Raw genomic sequence first — 19143 nt, forward strand, 5'->3', positions numbered from 1 at the left:
CCTATATTGTGATGTGGTTTCTAAGACAACAGTTCCAAAGTCTGACATCTTCCAGGCAAAGAGAGTGAGATCTTGCTCTTCCTTGTTTTTTTTATAGGCATTACAGCAGTGATACTGTTCAATGATATCTGTACTTGTAGGAGGGGAAGGAAAGCCTTGCATGCAAGGTGGACTGCCCTCAGTTCCAGTGAGTTTATATATAGCCAATGGTGTGGCAGTCCTGGTGAGCATCCCACCTCATAAGGGAGGTGTCTGACACTGCATGTGGGAGAGATGAAAGAAGTCCCCCCCATGACTTTGTTTGGGTTCAACCATCAAGTATGGAAAGTGAAAACTCTGGTGGGAACAGTCACCTTGGAACTGTAGTCCCTGTTTGGTTGGTAAATGAAGTGGAGCCAAGTTTGCAGACACTGCAAGTAGAGACTGGTGAAATGTGTCATGTAGGTGCATGCAGCCATGTGGCCTAACAGAAGGAGACACCTGTGCGCCATAATTCATGGTCTGTCAGTGACATGGGAAATCAGGTTCCTCATTGCATAAAAACTGTCTGTGGGAAGGAATGCTCCACCAAAGACTGAGTCCAAACATGCTCCTATGAAGTTTATTGTCCTTGTGGGAGATAAAATGGACTTTTCTTCATTTATGCAAATGTTTAAGGTAGCAACAAGTTGCAGAAGAGATCCTGTTGCTGACAGGACTGCCTGATGAGACTGGCCTACCAGAAGCCAGTCATCCAAGTACGGGAACACAGTTAAGCCATGGTGCCTCATCTGGGCTACTACCACAGAGCATTTTCATTAATATCTTGGGTACTATAGTGAGCCCAAAGGGGAAGAGCTAAAACTGGTTGTGTTCCTGGCCAACCATGAAATGCAGGAACTTCCTGTGTGAGTGGTGAATGTTCACATGAAAATACATGTCCTTCATGTCAAGAGCCACAAACAACATCCCCTCCTGAAGAGAGGGGATTATAGAGGCCAATGCAATTGTAACCCATGTGCCTAATAGGGAGATATCCCTTTAAGAGATCTATGTGGGGGGAGGAGCTGTGACTCTTTCTGTAGCTGCCTGTACCACTGATTTGGGGGCAGGATGGGAAAACAAAGTCAGCTCCTTTGGCAGGAACAAAATGCCTCTCAGCCCTTTTTGGTGTATGGGCACAAGATGTTTGTGTGTGCCAAACCACGCCTTCCAGCTCTAATATAGCCTCTTTAATCGGAAGAAGAAAAGGAGGATTTGTGGCACCTTAGAGACTAACAAATTTATTTGAGCATAAGCTTTCGTGAGCTACAGTTCTGGTTCTTTCTCCTCGTACACCAATGGAACTAGTGAGTGAGAGGGGGAGGAGTGGTACTACCTCTGAGAATGGCCCAGATGCCTGATATATGGATCCCATGGGAACCAATAAAACCAGAAGGAGGGATCCACTGGTTGCAGAGGACTGCCAGGGGAATCAGTACCAGCAGTTGCTTGGGGAGGAAATCATATCCAGAGGGATGGTGAATATATCTTCTTGATTGTCAGTCAGGCTCCTGTACCTCTGAAGAGATACTGGTGCATATATCTGCTCTGACTCTGGTGATTCAGAGGATTGTTCCCTCAGTAGTGGTGGTGCCATCAGTACCGGGGTACTCTTGCTCGATGGATGGGGATGGAACTGCTCTTGGGATATCGGCATAGATTCATCTTCCAGAGTAAAAACATCAGTCAGTAGGGCAGAGCCAGAGAGGAGTGAAGAGTGTGGGTGTGGGAGAAATATATCCTCCAGTGTTATATGTTATATCCTCCAGTGTTATGTAAGTCTCTGTATGGCCCATGGTATTCCAACAGACACGCCTGAAGGACCCAGCTTATCTGTTGCAGCTAAACTGTTTTTAGATGAACAAGGCAGTACCAATGATGAGTCTGTCCCTTCACTCGTAGAAGGAACTGGCAAGCATCTGTATTTCCATTTCAGTACCACAGTCACCATTGGAACTAGGGAATCCCTCTTTCTGTGCACCTTGCCCTCCAATCTGGGGGTCTTTGATGGAGCCTGTTCCAGGGGTTCCATATGTGATGTCTCACCCGACCTGGACCATCTCAGGGAGGGAACGCATTCCTATGGACAGTGCTCTGTGGAGATCTGTCCTTGCACCCATGGGAGTGCCCTCTACTCTCATGGGGAGCCCTTGAGGAAGACTCATTGGACTTCAAGGTTAGAGACTCTGCTCCCAGGCATATGCTTGGAGGGGCACTGCTGGTTGGTTAAGGCTGATGTATATAGCGGTCTCCCGGACCCAGATCAGAGGAGGGCCTCATAACCTCCTCCATCAGAAACTTTCTAAGTCAAAGCGCCTTGGCTTCTTGAGTTCTGGGTAGAAAGGATCACTTTGCAGCAATATGTGCCTCACACAGAAAGTACAGCACGTGGTGTTCTCGTCCATCCTCCCCGTGGAAGGAAAAGGCCTGGGTAGGGACCGTCGAATCGTGGAGGTCAACGAATGGCTACGCAGGTGGTGTCGGAGAGAAGGCTTTGGATTCTTTGACCATGGGATGGTGTTCCATGAAGGAAGAGTGCTGGGCAGAGACGGGCTCCATCTTACGAAGAGAGGGAAGAACATCTTTGCCAGCAGGCTGGCTAACCTAGTGAGGAGGGCTTTAAACTAGGTTCACCGGGGGAAGGAGACCAAAGCCCTGAGGTAAGTGGGAAAGCGGGATACCGGGAGGAAGCACAGGCAGGAATGTCTGAGAGGGGAGGGCTCCTGCCTCATACTGGGAATGAGGGGCGATCAACAGGTTATCTCAAGTGCTTATATACAAATGCACAAAGCCTTGGAAACAAGCAGGGAGAACTGGAGGTCCTGGTGATGTCAAGGAATTATGACGTGATTGGAATAACAGAGACTTGGTGGGATAACTCACATGACTGGAGTACAGTCATGGATGGTTATAAACTGTTCAGGAAGGACAGGCAGGGCAGAAAAGGTGGGGGAGTAGCACTGTATGTAAGGGAGCAGTATGACTGCTCAGAGCTCCGGTACGAAACTGTGGAAAAACCTGAGTGTCTCTGGATTAAGTTTAGAAGTGTGTGCAACAAGAGTGATGTCATGGTGGGAGTCTGCTATAGACCACCGGACCAGGGGGATGAGGTGGATGAGGCTTTCTTCCGGCAACTCACGGAAGCTACTAGATCGCATGCCCTGATTCTCATGGGTGACTTTAATTTTCCTGATATCTGCTGGGAGAGCAATACAGCGGTGCATAGACAATCCAGGAAGTTTTTGGAAAGCGTAGGGGACAATTTCCTGGTGCAAGTGCTAGGGGAGCCAACTAGGGGGAGCGCTTTTCTGACCTGCTGCTCACAAACCGGGTAGAATTAGTGGGGGAAGCAAAAGTGGATGGGAATCTGGGAGGCAGTGACCATGAGTTGGTTGAGTTCAGGATCCTGACGCAGGGAAGAAAGGTAAGCAGCAGGATACGGACCCTGGACTTCAGGAAAGCAGACTTTGACTCCCTCAGGGAACAGATGGCCAGGATCCCCTGGGGGACTAACATGAAAGGGAAGGGAGTCCAGGAGAGCTGGCTGTATTTCAAGGAATCCCTGTTGAGGTTACAGGGACAAACCATCCCGATGAGTCGAAAGAATAGTAAATATGGCAGGCGACCAGCTTGGCTTAATGGTGAAATCCTAGCGGATCTTAAACATAAAAAAGAAGCTTACAAGAAGTGGAAGGTTGGACATATGACCAGGGAAGAGTATAAAAATATTGCTCGGGCATGTAGGAAAGATATCAGGAGGGCCAAATCGCACCTGGAGCTGCAGCTAGCAAGAGATGTCAAGAATACAAGAAGGGTTTCTTCAGGTATGTTGGCAACAAGAAGAAAGCCAAGGAAAGTGTGGGCCCCTTACTGAATGAGGGAGGCAAGCTAGTGACAGAGGATGTGGAAAAAGCTAATGTACTCAATGCTTTTTTTTGCCTCTGTTTTCACTAACAAGGTCAGCTCCCAGACTGCTGTGCTGGGCAACACAAAACGGGGAAGAGATGGCCAGCCCTCTGTAGAGATAGAGGTGGTTAGGGACTATTTAGAAAAGCTGGACGTGCACAAGTCCATGGGGCCGGACGAATTGCATCCGAGAGTGCTGAAGGAATTGGCGGCTGTGATTGCAGAGCCCTTGGCCATTATCTTTGAAAACTCGTGGCGAACGGGGGAAGTCCCGGATGACTGGAAAAAGGCTAATGTAGTGCCCATCTTTAAAAAAGGGAAGAAGGAGGATCCTGGGAACTACAGGCCGGTCAGCCTCACCTCAGTCCCTGGAAAAATCATGGAGCAGGTCCTCAAAGAATCAATCCTGAAGCACTTAGAGGAGAGGAAAGTGATCAGGAACAGTCAGCATGGATTCACCAAGGGAAGGTCATGCCTGACTAATCTAATCGCCTTTTATGATGAGATTACTGGTTCTGTGGATGAAGGGAAAGCAGTGGATGTATTGTTTCTTGACTTTAGCAAAGCTTTTGACATGGTCTCCCACAGCATTCTTGTCAGCAAGTTAAGGAAGTATGGGCTGGATGAATGCACTATAAGGTGGGTAGAAAGCTGGCTAGATTGTCGGGCTCAACGGGTAGTGATCAATGGCTCCATGTCTAGTTGGCAGCCGGTGTCAAGTGGAGTGCCCCAGGGGTCGGTCCTGGGGCCCGTTTTGTTCAATATCTTCATAAATGATCTGGAGGATGGTGTGGATTGCACTCTCAGCAAATTTGCGGATGATACTAAACTGGGAGGAGTGGTAGATACGCTGGAGGGGAGGGATAGGATACAGAAGGACCTAGACAAATTGGAGGATTGGGCCAAAAGAAATCTAATGAGGTTCAATAAGGATAAATGCAGGGTCCTGCACTTAGGATGGAAGAATCCAATGCACCGCTACAGACTAGGGACCGAATGGCTCGGCAGCAGTTCTGCGGAAAAGGACCTAGGGGTGACAGTGGACGAGAAGCTGGATATGAGTCAGCAGTGTGCCCTTGTTGCCAAGAAGGCCAATGGCATTTTGGGATGTATAAGTAGGGGCATAGCGAGCAGATCGAGGGACGTGATCGTTCCCCTCTATTCGACACTGGTGAGGCCTCATCTGGAGTACTGTGTCCAGTTTTGGGCCCCACACTACAGGAAGGATGTGGATAAATTGGAAAGAGTACAGCGAAGGGCAACAAAAATGATTAGGGGTCTAGAGCACATGACTTATGAGGAGAGGCTGAGGGAGCTGGGATTGTTTAGTCTGCAGAAGAGAAGAATGAGGGGGGATTTGATAGCTGCTTTCAACTACCTGAAAGGGGGTTTCAAAGAGGATGGCTCTAGACTGTTCTCAATGGTAGCAGATGACAGAACGAGGAGTAATGGTCTCAAGTTGCAATGGGGGAGGTTTAGATTGGATATTAGGAAAAACTTTTTCACTAAGAGGGTGGTGAAACACTGGAATGCGTTACCTAGGGAGGTGGTAGAATCTCCTTCCTTAGAGGTTTTTAAGGTCAGGCTTGACAAAGCCCTGGCTGGGATGATTTAACTGGGACTTGGTCCTGCTTTGAGCAGGGGGTTGGACTAGATGACCTTCTGGGGTCCCTTCCAACCCTGATATTCTATGGTTCTATGATTCTATGATTCTATGACAGATGCTCATCACGGATGGAGAAAGAGCAAGGGGAGGAGAGACAACTCTTGAATTCCAGACTCTGTGTATCAGAGTAGCAGCCGTGTTAGTCTGTATTCGCAAAAAGAAAAGGAGTACTTGTGGCACCTTAGAGACTAACAAAACTCTGTGTATAATCCCAGAACGGGGATAATGTCCCCCGACAGGGGCCTGGGAGGAACTACTCTATACTAACTATAAACAATACTAACTACAAACTACTTAAGCTAAGATATTTACAAATATTTTTACTTTACAGTTTGTACACAGAGTGAAGGAGGACATGATTCTGACTAAGTCCAGGCAGCGGGTAAGAAGGAACAGAAAAGGCATTTACCTACACTGTCTCTTAAATGGTCTAGAACATGGGGCGAACTACTGCACATGTGCAGGTCAATGGACACTACTTTGAATAATTTCCAGACTCAAGCGTATGGCATGCATGCGTACCCATGTGTGGGATACACATAGGTACCATCACTTGAGGAAGAACTTCTGGTTGTGCTGAAGCATTTTTTTAGAAGGAAATTAATTCCTAATCTCAAGACTCCATGTGATGGAAAATCCAACACAATGGTCAATAAATTGTCCTAATGGTTAATTACCTTTGATGTGCCTTATGAACATAAGAACGGCCATACTGGGTCAGACCAAAGGTCCATCTAGCCCAGTATCCTGACTTCTGACAGTGGCCAATGCCAGGTGCCTCAGAGGGAATGAACAGAAGAGGTAATCATCGAGTGATCCATCCCCTGTCACTCATTCCCAGCTTCTGGCAAACAGAGGCTAGGGAAACCATCCATGCCCACCCTGGCTAATAGCCATTGATGGACCTATCCTCCATGAACGTATGTAGTTCTTTTTTTAAACCTTGTTATAGTCTTGGCCTTCACAACATCCTCTGGCAAGGAGTTCCACAGATTGACTGTGTGTTGTGTGAAAAAATACATCCTTTTGTTTGTTTCAAACCTGCTGCCTATTCATTTCATTTTGTGACCCCTACTTCTTGTTATGAAAAGTAGTAATACATTCTTATTTGTTTTCTCCACACCAGTCATGATTTTATAGACCTCAATCATATCTCCCCTTAGTCGTCTCTTTTCCAAGATGAAAAGTCCCAGTCTTAGTAATCTCTCCTCATACAGAAGCTGTTCCAGACCCCTCATCATTTTTGTTGCCCTTTTCAGAACCTTTTCCAATTCCAATATATCTTTTTTTGAGATGGGGTGACCATATCTGCACACAGTATTCAAGATGTGGGCATATCATGGATTTATATAGAGTTAATATGATATATTCTGCCTTATTATCTATCCCTTTCTTAATGATGCCCAGCATTCTGTTCGCTTTTTTGACTGCCGCTGCATATTGAGTGGATGTTTTCAGAAAACTATCCACAATGACTCCAAGATCTCTTTCTTGAGTGGCAACAGATAATTTAGACCCCATCATTTTATATGTATAGTTGGGATTATGTTTTCCAATGTGCATTGCTTTGCATTTACACTGAATTTGATCTGCCATTTTGTTGTCCAGTCTCTCAGTTTTGAGAGATCCTTTTGTAGCTCTTCACAGTCTGCTTGGGACTTAACTATCTTGAGTAGTTTTGTATCATGTGGAAATTTTGCTCCCTCACTGTTTACTCCTTTCTCCAGATCATTTATGAATATGTTGAACAGGACTGGTCCCAGTACAGAGCCCTGAAGAACACCACTATTTGCCTCTCTCCATTCTGAAAACTGACCATTTATTCCTACCCTTTATTTCCTATCTTTTAACCAGTTACCAATCCATGAGAGGACCTTCCCTCTTATCCCATGACTGCTCACTTTGCTTAAGAGCCTTGGTGAGAGACCTTGTCAAAGGATTTCTGAAAATCTAAGTACACTATATCCACTGGATCCCCCTTGTCCACATGCTTGTTGACCCCCTCAAAGAATTCTAGTAGATTGGTGAGACATGATTTCCTTTTACAAAAACCATGTTGACTCTTCCCCAGCAAATTATGTTCATCTATGTGTCTGGCAATTTTGTTCTTTACTATAGTCTCAACCAGTTTGCCCACTACTGAAGTCAGGGCTTACTGAGCTATAATTGCCTGGATCCTCTGGCATCATATTAGCTATTCTCCAGTCATTTGGTACAAAAGCTGATTTAAATGATAAGTTACAAACTACAGTTAGTAGTTCTACAATTTCACATTTGCGTTCTTTTAGAACTCTTGGGTGAATACCATCTGGTCCCGGTGACTTATTATTGTTTAGTTTATCAATTTGTTCCAACACCTCCTCTAATGACACCTCAAGATGGGACAGTTCCTCAGATTTGTCACCAAAAAGAATGGCTTATGTTTGGAAATCTCCCACACATCATCAGCCATGAAGACTGATGCAAAGAATTCATTTAGTTTCTCCGCAATGGCCTTACCATCCTTGAGTGTTCCTTTAGCATCTTGATTGTCCAGTGGTCCCAGTGGTTATTTAGCAGGCTTCTTGCTTCTGATGTACTTAAATTTTTTTTTGCTATTACTTTTTGAGTCTTTGGCTAGTTGTTCTTCAAATTCTTTTTTTGGTCTTCCAAATCATATTGTTACACTTCATTTACCAGAGTTTATGCTCCTTTCTATTTTCCTCACTAGGATTTAACTTCCACTTTTTAAAGGATGCCTTTTTGCTTTTCACTGCTTTTATTTGTTGTTTAGCCACGGTGGCACTTTTTTCATTCTCTTGCTATGTTTTTTAATTTGGGGTCTACATTTAAGTTGAGCCTCTATTATGGTGTCTTTAAAATGTTTCCATGAAGCTTGCAGGGATTTCACTTTTGGCACTGTACCTTTTAATTTCTGTTTCACTAACTTCCTCATTTTTGTGTAGTCCCTCTTTCTGAAATTAAATGCTACAGTGTTGGGCTGCTGTGGTGTTTTCCCCTCCACAGGGATGTTTAAATTTAATTGTATTATGGCCACTAGTACCAAGCAGTCCAGCTATATTCACCTCTTGAACAGAGCCTGCTCTCCACTTAAAACTAAATCAAGAAGTGCCTCTTCTCTTGTGGGATTTGGATGGGTTATGCCGCATCCAAATTAATCTAGCTTCAGATTCCTCTCTTTGATAAACTAAATAGATTAAGCTTCTTAAGTCTCTCACTGTAAAACAGGTTTTTCAGACTGAATCATTCTTATACCTCATCTGAATCCTTTCCAATTGTTCAACATCCTTGAGAAGGTAAGGGGTGGATGATGGCAGGGGGAGAACAGTGGAGGTACCATGCTTGAAAGGGAGGCCGAAGAACCCAGTCTTAATGGATCACTAGCACCTACTTCACATATGATAAAAGTATAGCTAGGTAAGGAAATTTTACCTATTGTTTCCACAACTTGGTTGTAGGATGTCCCACAATCCTGTGAAGGTTTTACTACTTTTAAGTAATTGCACAGGACACAAAGATATGGTATTCTTGACCTCTTACTGTAAAATCGGGGAAGAGTAAGGGACTAAGGCATAAAATATGGTCTAATTTGAACTCACTTTGGACAGTGCCTGGATATCTGCTTGCAAAAGCTATCAGATAGTACAACACTCCCAGCACTAGGTTCTGAGTGTATCAGCTGGGAAAATGGGTCCTGTTGCTTTTACCAAGCATAGAAAGCAAACTCATAGCAAAGTAGAAGACCCTTCAAAGTGTTTTGAGGGATGGAGACTGTAGCCCGATCCTGTAATGAATGCCAATTGGTACTAAAGTAATGAGAGGTGTGAGCTAAGGTTCTTGCCCCAGAAACAGACACAACAGAGTCAAAACTGACAAGTCCAATATCTTGTAGGGAACTCCATGGTGTATAGCAAAGGCACTCACACAGAGAGCAAAACACAACCTTAATTACTTTTGTTAATATAATTAATAGAGATATGAAAGCTCCAAATCACATAAGCAAATAGAGGTAATAGAGTATTAAAGAAATTTTAAAGGTTATTCACTGCATAACTTATGTTCATAGACTTACATACTCAAACCTCTTTATAGGAGATCTGGTGGTAAGAGACAGAGGACAGCCCTGTCTCTGGCATGCAAATGAGTCACATAGTCCAGATCCCCAATGCTTGAAGATAGATGATAGAGTATAGAACTAAAATATTGAAGGGTGGAGGGCTAGATACCTACTTTATGCGGATTCTTGCTTACTTAGGGCCTGGGAATCATCATGAATATTTATACTAACACCCACCCTCCTCTGTCCATATCCAACTTCCTCACTCTAAGAATATTGGAGTGCCTTTACCTGATAGGCTAGCATATTAATCCATATTCACTCATTACCATATTGCTGAAGCAAATTTGTGGTTAGACATCTGCCAACGATCCTATCCGAACATATCCACATTTAGTATCAGTTCAATGTTCCTGCATTTGCCTAGTCTCATTTTATGCCAACTTTTCTCTTAAGCAAACTATTCCCAGTTCCCCAAAATCCAGGGTGACAGTTGGGCTACTTATCGATGCTGTTTCTGGTGATTTATTAAATTGAAAACCATCTAGTCAATATTTTTATCAGTGATCTAGATGATGATATAAAATGCTTGCTGGTAAAATTCACAAGTGACAGATTGGTGGGGAAGTAAATAACAAGGGAAACAGTTTACTATTATAGAGATCTAAATCAGCTGGTTAAATAGTCACAGTCCAACAAAATGCATTTTAATACAGCCCAATGTAAGGGTAATCTGCATTGGGCCAAATGAACAAAATGCATGCTGGATAGGAGACTCTGTCTTGGAAAACAGTGACTCAGAGAAGGACTTATGGATCATTGAAGATAATCACCTCAACATGATCTGTCAATGCAATGTCATGACAAAAAGAGCTAATGCAATCCTTGGATGTATAAGAAGGGGAATATCAAGTAGAAGTAGGAAAGTCATCTTGCCTTTGTAGATAGCACTGGTAAGACTGGCTGTATTTTAAAGATTCCTTATTGAGGTTGCAGGAACAAACCATTCTGATGTGTAGAAAGAATAGTAAATATGGCAGGTGACCAGCTTGGTTTAACAGTGAAATCCCTGCTGATCTTAAAAACAAAAAAGAAGCTTACAAGAAGTGGAAGCTTGGACAAATGACCAGGGAGGAATATAAAAATATTGCTCAGGCATGCAGGAGTGAAATCAGGAAGGCCAAATCACAAAGGAGTTGCAACTAGCAAGAGATGTTAAGAGTAACAAGAAGGGTTTCTACAGGTATATTAGCAACAAGAAGGTGGTCAGGGAAAGTGTGGGCCCCTTTTTGAATGGGGGAGGCAAACTAGTGACAGAGGATGTGGAAAAAGCTAATGTACTCTATGCTTTTTTTGCCTCTGTCTTCACGAACAAGGTCAGCTCCCAGACTACTGCACTGGGCAGCACAGTATGGGGAGGAGGTGACCAGCCCTCTGTGGAGAAAGAAGTGGTTCAGGACTATTTAGAAAAGCTGGATGAGCACAAGCCCATGGAGCCGGATGCACTGTATCCGAGGGAGCTAAAGGAGTTGGCGGATGTGATTGCAGAGCCATTGGCTGTTATCTTTGAAAACTCATGGCAATCAGGGGAGGTCCCAGATGACTGGAAAAAGGCTAATGTAGTGTCCATCTTTAAAAAAGGGAAGAAGGAGGATCCGGGGAACTACAGGCCAGTCAGCCTCACCTCAGTCCCTGGAAAAATCATGGAGCAGGTCCTCAAGGAATCAATTTTGAAGCACTTTGAGGAGAGGGTAGTGATCAGGAACAGTCAGTATGGATTCATCAAGGGCAAGTCATGCCTGGCTAACCTATTTGCCTTCTATGATGAGATAACTGGCTCTGTGGATGAGGGGAAAACAATGGACATATTCTTCCTTGACTTTACCAAAGCTTTTGACACGGTCTCACAGTATTCTTGCCAGCAAGTTAAAGAAGTATGGATAGGCAGATAGAAAGCTGACTAGATCATCAGGGTCAACGGGTAGCGATCAATGACTCAATATCTAGTTGGCAGTGGGTATCAAGCGGAGTGTCCCAAGAGTTGGTCCTGGGGCCAGTTTTGCTCAATATCTTCATTAATGATCTGGAGGATGGCATGGATTGCACCCTCATCAAGTTCACAGATGACACTAAGCTGGGGGAAGAGGTAGATACGCTGGAGGGTAGGGATAGGATACAAAGGGACCTAGACAAATTAGAGGATTGGACCAAAAGAAATCTGATGAAGTTCAACAAGGACAAGTGCAGAGTCCTGCACTTAGGACGGAAGAATCCCATGCACTCCTACAGACTAGGGACCAAGTAGATAGGCAGCAGTTCTGCAGAAAAGGACCTAGGGGTTACAATGGATGAGAAGCTGGATATGAGTCAATGGTGTACCCTTGTTGCCAAGAAGGCTAACAGCATTTTGGGCTGTATAAGTAGGAGCATTGCCAGTAGATCGAGGGATGTGATCATTCCTCTCTATTCAGCATTGGTGAGGCCTCATCTGGAGTACTGTGTCCAGTTTTGGGCCCCACACTACAAGAAGGATGTGGAAAAATTGGAAAGCGTCCAGGAGAGGGCAACAAAAATGATTAGGGGGCTGGAGCACATGACTTATGAGGAGAGGCTGAGGGAACTGGGATTATTTAGTCTGCAGAAGAGAAGAATGAGGGGGGATTTGATAGCTGCTTTCAACTATTTGAAAGGAGGTTCCAAAGAGGATAGATCTAGACTGTCCTCTGTGGTAGCAGATAACGGAACAAGAAGTAATGGTCTCAAGTTGCAGTGGGGGAGGTTTAGGTTGGATATTAGGAAAAACTTTTTCACTAGGAGGGTGGTGAAGCACTGGAATGGGTTACCTAGGGAGGTGATGGAATCTCCTTCCTTAGAGGTTTTTTAAGGTCAGGCTTGACAAAGCCCTGGCTGGGATGATTTAGTTGTGGATTGGTTCTGCTTTGAGCAGGGGGTTGGACTAGATGACCTCCTGAGGTCCCTTCCAACCCTGATATTCTATGATTCTATGACTGCTATTAGGATTCTGTGTCAAATTCTAGCGTGCACACTTTGTGGAAACACTGGAGAGATTTCAAAGGAGAGCCATAAATATGATCCACACACTAGAAAACAAGCCTTATGATGTTAAGCTTATGGAGCTCAACTTATTCAGCTTATTGAAGAGAAGGTTGAGAGGTGAGTTGATGACTGTGTATAGCTTGTTGGGGTTTTCGATCTTGCTGATGAAGCCATAATAAGATCCAATGGTTGGAAGTTGAAGTTAGACAAATTCAACCTTGAAAAAAGGTGCAATTTCCTAGCAGCAAGGATAATTGAACACTGGAACTGGAATAATTTCTTAGTCTTTAAAATCAGATTAGATATCTTTATAAAATATATGCTTTAATCACAACTGGCCAGATATATCCAAGCAGGGGGAGTTCATTTTTCTCTGAAAGATCAGAGATTGTCCACAGCTGGAGATGGGGCACTGAATGGCTGAACCAATACTTTTAGGTGGTACAGATGTCTGACTGGTGGGTCTTGCTCTCATGGCTCAGGGTCTAACTGATTACCAGATGTGGGTTTGGGAAAGAACTTTTTCACGGATCAGATCAGCTGGAACCTTGGGGTTTTTTTTGTTTGTTTTTGATTTACTTCCTCTGCATGGGGCATGAATAACCTGCTAAGATCATCTAGACATCTTCCACCTAGTTGTTTCTCTGCCATTGCAAGAGCCTTGGTGGCACCTGTGTCTTTCCTGTGGTCTGCCTGTGGTACACAATAGTTTAGTCTTCTGAGGATTGAAATGCTTTGGTCTGACTCAAGTTATTGGGCTTAATATAGGGATGTCTGGGTGAAATTTAATGTCCTGTTATATACAGAATATTAAACTCGACCATCCTTCTATGCTCAAAATCTATGAAATTATGAATTATTAGCATAGTGTTAATTAAATTATCAATGTTTAAAGTGTACGTACTGCGAACTATACTTCACATACTTTGACAGTAGCTACTGAGGGAAAATTAGTGCACAGATAGTCTCCATATGAATATCCATCATATCCTGGGTATCTTCCACCACTGCAGTACAAAATACAAAAAAAGATATAGAATGTTCTATTGCTATTACACTGCTCTCTACAGCTATAAATGCATTCAGTCTAAATAAAAGGAGTGATATATAAACCTATGTTTAGAACGATAAGAAGACAATTTAGTCTCACCTGTAAATATATCTTCTTATAACATAAATGTCCACCAATCCAGAGTCACTTACTGACTAAAGTCTGTCCCTCAGAATCAATTGGAAACATCGCTGCTGAAATGTATTTCACTGGGAGCAGTGACCATGTTAAAATATTAGCTATTTATGTGACACCATATTCAAATATTAGTCACGCAGTCAGGATAAATATACATCCCATTCTCATATACATAGGGCCAGAACTTAGTTGGTGTGAACTGGTGCAGGTCCCAGTTGAGCTACACCAATCTATATTATGTGATAATCTGGCCCAGATTGTCTTCACTACTGGGGAACTGGTTTACAGTAGTACAGAAAAAAGGGGCATTGAAACTATTTTCAGAAACATGGCAGTTTAGAAAGGCTCATCATCAACGAATACATTAGAAGCAAGAGGAAGACCAAGGACATGATAGACCTGCTACTCAGTGGTGTGTGCAGGGAAGACAATAACAGAAAATGTGGAAATGGAGAAGTACTAAATGACTTTTTTGTTTCAGTTTTCACCAAAAAGTTTAGTAGCCATTGGATGTCTAACATAGTTATGCCAGTGAAAATGAGGTAGGATCTGAGGCTAAAATAGGGAAAGAACAAATAAAAAATTACTTAGACAAATTAGATGTCTTCAAGTCAGCAGGGCCTGATGAAATACATCCTAGAATATTCAAGGAGCTGACAGGAGATATCTGAGCCATTAGCGACTATCTTACTTAGAAAACTCATGGCAGATGCAGTGTTCCCTCTAAGCTGTGCGACTGCGCAGCCACACAACAATCCATCAAGTGCCACGCACTAGATTATTGCAGCTGCATAACAGGGTTGCCAGGTGTCTGGTTTTCAACCAGAACACCCGGTCAGAAAGGGACCCTGGTGGCTCCAGTCAGCACCATTGACCGGGCCGCTAAAAGTCTGGTTGGTGTTGCAGTGGGGCTGGCAGGCTCCTTGCCCAGCTCTGTGCAGCTCCCAGGAAGCAGTCAGCATGTCCCTCCAACTCCTGGTGGAGGGACAGCCATGGGGGCTCCACACGCTGCCCCTGCCCTGAGCACCAGCTCTGCAGCTCCCATTGGCCACAGTTCAAACAACAAAGCAATTTATCAAGTGATCGATCCCATTGTTCAGTCCATTTCTAGCAGTCAGAGATTTTGGGACACCCAGAGCATACGGTTGCATCCCTGACCACCTTAGCTCATAGCCACTGATGGGCTTTTCCACCATGAACTTATGTAATTGTTTTTTTAACCCACTTATGCTTTTGGCCTTTGCAACATTCTCTGTCAATGAGTTTCACAGGTTGACTGTGCAGTATAAGAAGAAGTGCTTCTTTATGTTTGTTTTAAACTTGCTGTCTATTAATTTCATTGGGTGACCCCTGGTTCGTGTGTTCTGTGAAGGGTTAAACAACACTTCCCTTGTTAATTTTGTCCTCACCTTTCATGATTTTATAGACCCCCTTAGTTGTCTCTTTTTTAAGTTAACCCATCCCAATCTTTCTAATCTTCCCTCATATGGAAGCTGTCCCATACCCCTAATCATTTTTGTTGCCATTCTTTGTACTTTTTCCAATTCTAACATATCTTTTCTGAGATGGAGTGACCAGAACTACAAGCAGTACTCAAGGTGACGGTGTACTACAGACTTATAAAGAGGTATTCTGATATTTTCTCACTTATTACAGCTCACGAAAGCTTATGCTCAAATAAATTTGTTAGTCTCTAAGGTGTCACAAGTACTACTTTTCTTTTTGCATTTATCAGCATTGAATTTAATCTGCCATTTTGTTGCCCAGTCACCCAGTTTTGTGAGATCCCTTTGTAACTCTCCACAGTCAGCTTGGGACTTAACTATCTTGAGCAGTTTCGTATTATCTGCAAACTTTGCCACCTCACAGTTTATCCATTTTCCCAGCTTATTTATGAATGACAACACTGGTTCCTGCACAGATCCTGGGTGACCTCGTTTTTAACCTCTCTCCACTGTGAAAACTGACTGTTTATTCCTACCCTTTATTTCCTATTTTTTAACCAGCTACCGATTCATGAGAGGACCTTTCCTTTTATCCCATGATTCCTTACTTTGCTTAAATGTCTTTAGTGGGGACATTGTCAAAGGCTTTCTGAAAGCAAAAGTACACTATATCCACTAGATCATCTTTGTTTGTTGACTCCCTCAAATAATTCTAATAGACTGGTGAGTTATGAGTTCCCTTTACAAAAAACACGTCGACTCTTCCCCAATAAATCATGTTCATCTATGTATCTGATAATTCTGTTCTTTACTCTAGGCTCAACCAATTTGCCTGGTACTGAAGTTAGGCTTACAAGCCTGTAATTGCCAGGATTACCCATAGGCCTTTTAAAAAAAATTGGCGTTACATTAGCTATCCTCCAGTCGTCTGATACAGAGGCTGAATTAAGCAATAGATTATACACCACAATTAATTCTGTAATTTCATATTTGAGTTCCTTCAGAACTCTTGGATGAATCTCATCTGTCCTTGTGATTTATTACTGTTCATTGATTTGTTCTAAAACCTTCTCAACTGACACAGCTCCTCAGATTTGTCACCTAAAAAGAATGGCTCAGGTGTGAGAATAATAAAATCATAGGACTGGAAGGAACCTCGAGAGGTCATCTAGTCCAGTCCCCTGCACTCAAGGCAGGACTAAGTATTATCTAGACCATTCCAGACAGGGGTTTATCTAACCTGCTCTTAAATCTCTAATGATAGAGATTCCACAACCTCCCTGATAATTTATTCCAGTGCTTAACCACCCTGACAGTTAGTTTTTCCTGATGTCCAACCTATACCTCCCTTGCTGCAATTGCTTTTTGTCCTAACCTCAGAGGTTAAGAACAACATTTCGCCCTCCTCCTTGTAACCACCTTTTATGTGCTTGAACACTGTTATGTCCCCTCTCACTCTTCTCTTTTCCAGACTAAACAAACCCATTTTTTCTCTTCTTCCCTCATAGTCATGTTTTCTAGACCTTTAATCATTTTTGTTGCTCTTCTCTGGACTTTCTCCAATTTGTTCACATCTTTCCTGAAATGTGGCACCCAGAACTGGACACAATACTCCAGTTGAGGCCTAATCAGCGAGGAGTAGAGCAGAAGAATTACTTCTCGTGTCTTGCTTACAACACTCCTGCTAATATATCCCAGAATGATGTTTGCTTTTTTTGCAACAGTGTTACACTGTTGAGGCATATTTAGCTTATGGTCCACTGTGATCCCCCCCGCCCCGATCTTTTCCCATAGTACTCCTTCCTAAGCAGTCATTTCCCATTTTGTATGGGAATCTCCATCACATCCTCTGAAGTGAAGTCTGATGCAATGAATTAACTTCTCTGCAACAGCCTCACCTTCCTTGAGTGCTCCTTTAGAACCTCAATTATCCAGTGGCCCCATTGACTGTTTGGCAGACTTCTTGCTTCTCATGTACTTTAAAAAAATTGCTATTAATGTGTGTCTTTTTCTTTTTCACAGTCTTTTTTTGCCTGCCTAATTCTTTTACACTTGATTTGCTGGAGTTTATGCTCCTTTCTATTTTCCTCAGTCGGATTTGACTTCCACTTTTTTTTACTCTAATTGGCTCTTTTACTCTGCTTAACCATGGTGGCATTTTTTGGTCCTCTGTTTTTGTTTGTTTTCATTTTGTATATATATTTCATTTCAGTCTCTGTTATGGTGGGTTTTTTTAAAAGTTTCTATGAAATCTGCAGGCATTTCACTCCTGTTACTGTTCCTTTTAATTTATATTTAACTAGCTTCCTCATTTTTCCGTAGTTCCTCTTTCTGAAGTTAAATGCTACTGTGGTAGACTTTTTTTGGTATTTCCGCCACACCCAAGGATGTTAAATATAATTACATTATAGTCACCCATTGACGAGCAGTTCAGATAGATTCACTTCTTGGGCCCAGTCCTGTGTGCCACTCAGGACTACATAAAGAATTGCCTCTCTATTGTTGGTTAGAGGATTAGTTAGTCCCAGAAGCAGTCATTTATGGTGTCCAGCAATTTTATCTCTGCATCCCATCCCAGGGTGACATGGAGCCAATCAATATGCAGAGAGTTGAAATCCCCCCTTAATATTGAGTTTTCTATTTTTGTAGCCTCTCTAATCTCCCTGAGCATTTCACAATCACCGTTACCATCCTAGTCAGATGGCTGATAGTATAGTAGTAGGAATGTACTCTTATTATTCAAGGATGAAATTTCTATCCATAGAGATTCTACGGTATTGTTTGATTCTTTTAAACACTTATAAAGTTTGTCAATGTTTAGTTTTCTGCCTTCATGTGATGTAACTGAATGGGATTCTTTTTCACCCATTTCTCTTCAGTTTCTACCTATATTTTATCAACTTCTATCCTCTCCTCTTCACTAGGATATAGAGAATCCCTGTTAATTGATTCTCCACTAAGGGATATCTCTGTCTGAATCTTGTAATCCTCTTCCGCAATCAGCTTTCCCTTAGCTCTTAGTTTAAAAACTCCTCTATGACCTTTTTAATTTTACATGCCAGCAGTCTGTATCCATTTTGGATTAGGTGGAGCCCATCCTTCCTGTATAGTCTCCTCCTTTCCCAAAAGGTTACCCAGTTCCTAATAAACCCGAAACCCTCCTTCCTACACTATAATCTCATGCATTGAGGCCCTGCCATTCTGCCTAACTGGCCCTACATGTGGAATTAGAAGCCCTACCTTTCTCTATGTCACTAGTACATACACGGGCCATGCGTAACGGCTCATCTCCAGCACTGCACATGAGTTTGTCTAGATGTCTTGAGAGATTCTCAGCCTTACCACAGCTCCTACAGGAACTAAAAAGAGTGGGTGTGGGTGTGATTAAGGTGATGCACTCAGATTGTAAGCACCTCAGATTGTAAGCACTTGCATATACTGATTCAAAATCAACATACAAAGAAAAGCCTTGTCAAAGAGTTGGAAAAAACTTTGGTCTAATAGGGTCTGACAAGACTGATGGGTGACTCCAGCTGTGTTTATTTTTATTATGCTTTCTCTGTAATGCTTTTACCTTATGTGACGGGGCAAGGCCAGATGGCTATAGAAAAGCAGTCTTATTGGGATCCGGGAAGAGGGCGGGCGAAGCCCGTCCACTGCTAAAAGATCCCCCCCAGCTTAAAAGGGGGATCCACAGGACCTAGATGCCCAAAAAATTCCGGGGGACAACTAATAAAATAACAGGGATAGGAGTGCAGTCAAAGGGTCAAACGAAGGGAACCGGACGGGGACACCGGGTCGA

At 43.1% G+C, this 19143-nt stretch overlaps 1 protein-coding gene across 1 annotated transcript in view; it reads right to left on the bottom strand.

Moving 5' to 3' along the window:
• LOC122457847 (disintegrin and metalloproteinase domain-containing protein 21-like) overlaps positions 1-18615 on the bottom strand; it is a 76905-nt gene extending 58290 nt beyond the window's left edge. The window contains 3 exon segments of the mRNA XM_043503940.1: positions 13633-13714; positions 16305-16365; positions 18582-18615. Coding sequence (XP_043359875.1) covers positions 13633-13714; positions 16305-16365; positions 18582-18615 — 177 coding nt within the window.
• Positions 18616-19143: the final 528 nt, after the last annotated feature.

The sequence above is a fragment of the Dermochelys coriacea genome, chromosome 1, assembly GCF_009764565.3.
Source record: "Dermochelys coriacea isolate rDerCor1 chromosome 1, rDerCor1.pri.v4, whole genome shotgun sequence".
Taxonomy (NCBI): domain Eukaryota; kingdom Metazoa; phylum Chordata; order Testudines; family Dermochelyidae; genus Dermochelys; species Dermochelys coriacea.